Genomic DNA, 7635 nt, shown 5'->3' with positions numbered 1-7635 from the left:
GACACTCACACAGTAACGACTTATTGGGAAACCCGAACTAAACTCCAGAGTAAACTGCAGTGTTCTCTGGCGTTAAACAGACAGTGCAGAGTGGCAGATTATCTGAGCGCAGTGATGGAGCACAGACTCAGTGAGCACGATGGCCGACACACACACACACACACACACACACACCTGGCACCAGGTGAGGGACAGTGAGTGACCACCTCATCTAATATATAATACACACACACACACACACACACACACACACACCTGCCACCAGGTGAGGGACAGTGAGTGACCACCTCATCTAATATATAATACACACACACACACACACACACTCACACACACACACACCTGCCACCAGGTGAGGGACAGTGAGTGACCACATCATCTAATATATAATACACACACACTCACACACACACACACCTGCCACCAGGTGAGGGACAGTGAGTGACCACATCATCTAATATATAATACACACACACACACACACTCACACACACACACACACCTGCCACCAGGTGAGGGACAGTGAGTGACCACATCATCTAATATATAATACACACACACACACACACACACACACACACACACACCTGCCACCAGGTGAGGGACAGTGAGTGACCACATCATCTCATTTATAATACACACACACACACACACACACACACACCTGCCCTCTCTCTCTCTCTTTTTCAAGGAAATCTGTTACTTTAAACATGAGATATTTTACTTTAATGGATGGAATCTTTGTTGTCTCTATTTCACTTCTTATTTTTGCTCCTCAGTTTTGTGTTCAGTTTTTGTCTTTCTGGAAAAAAAAAAAATTCTAAATTTAAATTTACATGTTTTTGTGGAATTTTTTTTGCATTTTCTTAAAAAATTACATTATCAGCTTCAGGTTTTATTTCTTTCTTTATTTTTTAAATGTATATATTTGATTAATTTCTTTATTGTTCAATCTTTATTGTACATTATTTTCTAATATGTATAATAACCTCCTCATTCTGTTGCTCTTCCCTGCTGAAAAAAAACCAAAACAATAGAAACCCTCACAGAAATTCTATTGGTTTTAATGGTTATAATGGGGATTGTAGTGGTTTTAATGGTTATAATGGGGATTGTAGTGGTTTTAATGGTTATAATGGGGATTGTAGTGGTTTTAATGGTTATAATGGGGATTGTGTTGGTTTTAATGGTTATAATGGGGATTGTATTGGTTTTAATGGTTATAATGGGGATTGTATTGGTTTTAATGGTTATAATGGGGATTGTAATGGTTTTAATGGTTATAATGGGAACTGTAATGGTTTTAATGGTTATAATGGGAACTGTAATGATTTTAATGGTTATAATGGGGATTGTAATGGTTTTAATGGTTATAATGGGAACTGTAATGGTTTTAATGGTTATAATGGGAATTGTAATGGTTTTAATGGTTATAATGGGAACTGTAATGATTTTAATGGTTATAATGGGGATTGTAATGGTTTTAATGGTTATAATGGGAACTGTAATGATTTTAATGGTTATAATGGGAACTGTATTGGTTTTAATGGTTATAATGGGAACTGTAATGATTTTAATGGTTATAATGGGGATTGTAATGGTTTTAATGGTTATAATGGGAACTGTAATGATTTTAATGGTTATAATGGGGATTGTAATGGTTTTAATGGTTATAATGGGGATTGTATTGGTTTTAATGGTTATAATGGGGATTGTATTGGTTTTAATGGTTATAATGGGGATTGTATTGGTTTTAATGGTTATAATGGGAATTGTAATGGTTTTAATGGTTATAATGGGGATTGTAATGGTTTTAATGGTTATAATGGGGATTGTAATAGTTTTAATGGTTATAATGGGAACTGTATTGGTTTTAAAGGTTATAATGGGAACTGTATTGGTTTTAATGGTTATAATGGGAAACTGTATTGGTTTTAATGGTTATAATGGGGATTGTATTGGTTTTAATGGAAGCTCTAATGGTCCCTGTGGGTCTCTGTGCTGGTAATTTGTTGCCTTCTACTGGTGCCATGTTTTGTCTAGTTGATACCATTAAGGACCAGTAATGGTGACGGTAATGGTTTTAATGGTTAGCTGATGGTCTGTAATGGTATTTTTTAGTGGAAACCATTAGAACTTCTGTGAGGGTTTCTGTTGGTTTGTTTTGTTTTCAGCAGGGAAAAGCAACAGAATCAGGAGATTATTACACATATTAGAAATTATAATAATAATATAAACAAATCAGCACCCAGGGAGGATACGAATACAGATTAACAAACAAAAATATGCATTTAATATATGCATTTAAAAAACAAACAAACAAACAAATAAATAAATTTGAAGCTGATAATATAATAAAAAGATGCAAGTTGTTTTTTGTTTTTTTTTTTACAAAATTTATAATTTATTTATTTTATTGTAACATCTATTTTATTTTATACAAAATTTAGAATAGACCCCATGTTTTAGCAGTTTCCTTGTAGCATGAGGAATGCTTTATTAAAATGAAAATATCAAAACAAACAAACAAACAAATAAATAAAATCTGAAGCTGATAATATAATAAAAATAATAAATGATTAAAAAATAGACTCGATGTTTTAAGAGTTTGCTTGTAGCATGAGGAATACTTTATTAAAATGAAAATATCAAAACAAACAAAAACAAAAAGACTATTTTCCCTCAGCAGATGGCGGAAAAGTCAAATTTAAAAACCCTTTCGAAGGCTGAATCCTAAATGTGTGTGTGTTGGATAAATTAGTGCCCTAGGTAGGGTGTATAAGTTTCACTGTCACTCCCTACGTAGTGCACTTTGAAAGGGAAGTCAGGGTGTGTTTGGGATTCAGCCGTACAGACCGGAAGTTGATTGGCTAGCAGGGAAAGCACTTCCGGTTGTGGGATTTGGATGGCAGTTTTTGCGGTAACGGTTCTGCTGTGAGATGCTAAATGTTATAAAATGGCGGCTCCGTGGACTAACGATAAAGAGGAGGAGTTCGTGGCCATGATGGAGGGAAAGCCGGAGTTATTCGACAACACGGAGATGAATTTCACCAACAAGACGGCGAAGATGAACGCCTGGCTGGAGCTGGCTAAACACTTCCAGATCAGCGGTGAAACGCCTCCCTGCTCTTTATTCACACACCTGTAAACACACACACACACACACACACACACACACACACACACAGGAGCCGCGCGCTCACTGAACACCGCTTCACCATTAACATGGCGGAGTTTCAAAATGGCGGAGTGACGTCACGGTGTGAGATCAATATCGCGATAAATCAGATCACGATACACTTTCAAACCATATCGCTGATATGAAGATGCCTTTTTTAGTTTTTTTTTTTTTTGGAATTTTTTTTTTTAATATATATCATTTACAAAACATGATTGGAAGCAATACTGAACCTTAAAAAAACTTTTTATTATTATTATTATTATTATTATTATTATTTGTATCAGTTTAATTTGTCAGTGTAATTTATATTTGTAGACATTGCAGAAATAAAACTTTGAAAATTATTTTTTAAAAATAAAACACTCCTGTATTGCTGGTAATTGGTTATCAAACCTATACACTCACTGTCCACTTTATTAGGTACACCTGAACATTGGCTACGTTTACATGCGCATTAATATTAATCAGAATTTGGCGATATTTTTTTATTACTATTGAGTCATGCATGTAAACGCCGCAATCCGACTGCAATCCGATTCAGATTAAGACAATATTCTGATTCCCCAAATTCCAATTCCCGTCCCTGGAATACGCCTGTTTTAATCGGAAACCTTATTCAGAAAATCCACTGAAAGGAGATATATGCGCAAGAGCTTCAGTTCATGTTCACATCAAACATCAGAATGAAGAAAAAGTGTGATCTCTGTGACTTTAATAGTCATGGCGTGGTTGTTGGTGCCCTTTGGGCTGGTTTGAGTCTTTCAGAAACAGCTGATCTCCTGGAATTTTCACCCACAACAGTCTCTAGAGTTTACACAGAATGGTGCGAAAAACAAAAAACATCCTGTGAGTGGAGGATGAAACCTCCTGAAATGCCTTGTTGATGAGAGATCAGAGGAGAATGAGCAGACTGAGACCGGTCTGAGCTGACAGGAAGTCTATAGTAACTCAAATAATCACTCTTTACAACCGTGGTGAGCAGAAAAGCATCTCAGAACTCACAACACATGAGCTACATCAGCAGAAGAACACATCAGGTTCCATCAGGAACAGAAATCTGAGGCTATCATGGGCACAGAGTCGATCAAACCCGACAGCTGAAGACTGGAAAAAGTCCAGATGATTGGTTTTCTAATCTTCAGCTGTCCAGTTTGGGTGAGTTTGTGCCCATGAGAGCCTCAGATTCCAGTTCTTGTCTGACAGGAGAGGAACCTGATGTGGTCTTCTGCTCCTGTAGCTCATCCACTGCATGGTTTGAGGTGTTGTGCGTTCTGAGATGCTTTTCTGCTCACCACGGTTGTAAAGAGTGATTATTTGAGTTACTGTAGACTTCCTGTCAGCTCAGACCGGTCTCAGTCTGCTCATTCTCCTCTGATCTCTCTCTGCTAACCGATGTTTTTTGTTTTTCGCACCATTCTGTGTAAACTCAAAATAAATAAATAAATAAAATCGTAATAAATATATGACGTGTTTTTAATTATTGTGATATGATATTTTTGTCTTATCGCCCAACCCTACTGAAATATAAACAAACCACAGTGACGACACCAACTTACCCTCGTTCCCCTTCATTAACTGTATAATTTTAATCACGTAAATTTTTTTATTATTTATTTATTTGTTTGTTTGTTTGTTTGTTTACTCAGAGAAGGAGCTGCGTAAGAAATGGGACTCTCTCAGGACTCAGTACAGCAGATACACTAAGATGATGTACGGATCAGACGGACGCTTCTTCACCCCGAGACAGCAGTGGATCATGCAGCGCCTCAAATTCCTCGATCCTCACATCAAGCGCAGGAGCAACTACTGCACCGACCTCGACTACGAGGTGACGATACGACAGAAATATCGCATCACGATATGATACAGAATTACGCCGAAGCTGAAACAGTTGATAGAAAAATACTTTTTTGCAGGAAGTAACAAAAAAATGATAAAAATACTGACAGGTGATGATGAAGATAATAATTAGAAAATAGCCTCGTGGTCATTATGGCACAATATCTATAATTTATTGCAGAATCATATGATCATTATGTTTAATTACAGTATTAAGTGTTATTGACATTTTGCCAAAAAAAAAACCACTTCAGCAATGGTTCATTAACTAAACAACCACAAGCTCCTCCCACAAAAAAAAACCCTGTATCTGGAGCAAGAAAATCCGACCAATCACTGATGAGATCCACAAGCTCCTCACACAAAAGTTTGACTCTGGATCATGAAGTAAAATCAGACAGTCAGAGATGTGAAGTTCCACAAGCTCCTCCTACAAAAGTGTCGACTCTAAAGCAGGAGATTTTGTGTACGATTTTGTTTATTGTTTGTCAGGGATTAGGCTCCTCCCACAAAAGTATGATTTTGAGGTTGGAAGTGAAATCTGACCAATCAGCGATGAGTTCCAAAGCTCCTCCCATAAAAGTGTCAACCTGAAAGCAGGTATTGTTTCAGTCAGTGATGATGAGTAGTGCAAATGTCTTCCATAAAAGTCCAAAGCAGGAAGTACAGTCGGACCAATCGGTTGCATTGTTTTCCACAAGCTCCTCCCACAAAAGTTCCGGATCTGTAACAGGAAGTAAATCACCTGTAAGAGTTTCTGATGGAGCTGTTATGTGATGATTAATGAACACATGCCGTTAATGAATTAAGCAGCTTGTTTGTTTGTTTGTTTGTTTGTTTGTTTGTTGCCCAGGTGACGGTGGTTGAGAACGGCTGTGAGGATTCGAGCCCCGCCCAGGTGGACGTGGAGATCGAGGCGGACAGCCTGAACAAGCTGGAGATGAACCTGGACGCATCCAAACTCTCCAAGCAGCTCTGCAAACGGGCGTTCCAGGACGACGACTCGGACTCGGCGCGTTCCTGCGGAGCCAAGAAACCCTGCTCGGACAAACCGAGCCCGCAGATGTTCCCCAAAAGCGTCTCCAAGCGGCAGTGCGACGAGGACGACGAGGACGAAGAGTCGGATTCGGCGAGTCTGAGGAGGATCGTGTGCAGCACCATGGAGGAGAAGAAGGACGAGCGCTGGGACGGTTTTTCCGTGTACGTCACCTCCTGTCTCCGGAGCCTGGACTCGTCCCGGAGCCGCATGAGGGCGCAGGACGACGTGTGCGCCGTGCTGCAGAGACACATGGAGCAAGACGGCGAGGACGACGAGGACGGAGCGGGGGACGGCAGGAGCGAGACGTGCAGGAGAACCTGCTCCACCTGCTGCGGCTCCAGGAAGCCCAGGAGCGGCGCCGGCGCCGTCAAGCTGGCCACGCCCATCACGGACGATCAGGACGACCTCGAACCCTTCCTCAAGTCCATGTCCATCATCATGAAGAGGTTACCTGAGGGCGAGAGGTCAGAGGTCAAGTTCAGGATCCACGAGCTGGTGCACAAAGCTCAGATGAAACATCTAAACGAACAGAGGAGCGAACAGAGGAGCACGCAGAACTCGTCTGCTCTATGAGCTGCGCTTTACACTCGCACTGAACACCGGCACTTTTATACAGAACTTTATAACTCTTTTTATTAAGTTATAAATATATATATATTTCATAAAAACATCTGTGAGGAATAAATCAGGAAGATTCGTAGATCTTCTCTTCGTACTGCATTCTGCTCGAAGAGTAAAAACTCTGGAAATGTTATAAAAAAATAAACACTGTTTCTATTTTTTATATTAAAATGTTAAAACCACTATCACCAACAATGGGCTCAGGGTTGCCAGATTCACCAGGATCCCTCACATCTGTGCTGTTTTAATCACTAACACGGAAAAAAGTGTTGAATCTGTAACTCGTTAAACATCGTAGTGCTGCGCGATCATCAGCAGAAATTTAATAATCGACATTATTGATCACATTTATTCTGCCAGTGTAGGAATTTTTTTTTGCTTTAAATGAACAGAAAAAAAATTGTTCTTTCACACTGTACGTTATGAGTGTGTATCACATATCTAAAATTTTTATTTAAAATTCTAAACAATGAGACTTTAATTAATCAATTACTCTATTGATCGATTGACTATTTGATTGATTGATTGATTGAACAACATTAAATCGTTAATTAATCATTATTTAATTAATAGCAGACAGAAAAACTGATTAAACGTATGACTGAAAGTGTGTTATATCTCTTTTACCCAAATATTACAGCTCATCTCTGATTCATTAATTAACCAATTAACCAATCAATTAATTAATTAAAGAAACTCAGTTAAGGAGAATCGGCTTGATTAGGTGTCGTTGCAGCAGGTTAGATAATAGCTGTATTTTTGGACAGTAATTGTTACGCAGGACACGCGGCGTGTTCTCTCCGGCTCCTGAGCGCGTGTCCACTGTAGCCCGAGCGGTTCTGCGGGACACGGAGCGGCGGGAGCAGAAGCCTGCAGGTGAGAATGAGATGAACGTGTATCAGCAGTGATGTGGTGATAAACCTGAGGGGACGTCAGCGAGGGCTGAGGAGATTCT

At 39.3% G+C, this 7635-nt stretch overlaps 1 protein-coding gene across 2 annotated transcripts; it reads left to right on the top strand.

The window, feature by feature from the left end:
- The first annotated feature begins 2706 nt into the window (after positions 1-2706).
- wu:fb74b10 (uncharacterized) lies at positions 2707-7278 on the top strand. 2 transcript variants are annotated; one of them, XM_026945837.3, is made up of 3 exons: positions 2707-3110; positions 4828-5009; positions 5874-7278. In XM_026945837.3, exons 1-3 carry the CDS (start codon positions 2957-2959, stop codon positions 6630-6632), a joined length of 1095 nt encoding a protein of 364 aa, XP_026801638.3. In that variant the 5' UTR covers positions 2707-2956; the 3' UTR covers positions 6633-7278. The 2 variants fall into 2 exon arrangements, with proteins under 2 accessions (XP_026801638.3, XP_026801639.3); XM_026945838.3 differs by having other exon boundaries at positions 2970-3144.
- Positions 7279-7635: the final 357 nt, after the last annotated feature.

The sequence above is a fragment of the Pangasianodon hypophthalmus genome, chromosome 8, assembly GCF_027358585.1.
Source record: "Pangasianodon hypophthalmus isolate fPanHyp1 chromosome 8, fPanHyp1.pri, whole genome shotgun sequence".
NCBI lineage: Eukaryota > Metazoa > Chordata > Actinopteri > Siluriformes > Pangasiidae > Pangasianodon > Pangasianodon hypophthalmus.
This window is presented reverse-complemented; position numbering and strand designations above follow the sequence as displayed.

What these genes read in the sequence shown, in the direction of transcription:
- wu:fb74b10 (XM_026945837.3), top strand. Translation starts at nt 2,957, where the DNA reads ATGGCGGCTCCGTGGACTAACGATAAAGAGGAGGAGTTCGTGGCCATG. An exon ending in TAAACACTTCCAGATCAGCG is followed by an intron (nt 3,111 to 4,827) that starts GTGAAACGCCTC and finishes TTGTTTACTCAG; the next exon opens with AGAAGGAGCTGCGTAAGAAA. An exon ending in GCACCGACCTCGACTACGAG is followed by an intron (nt 5,010 to 5,873) that starts GTGACGATACGA and finishes TTTGTTGCCCAG; the next exon opens with GTGACGGTGGTTGAGAACGG.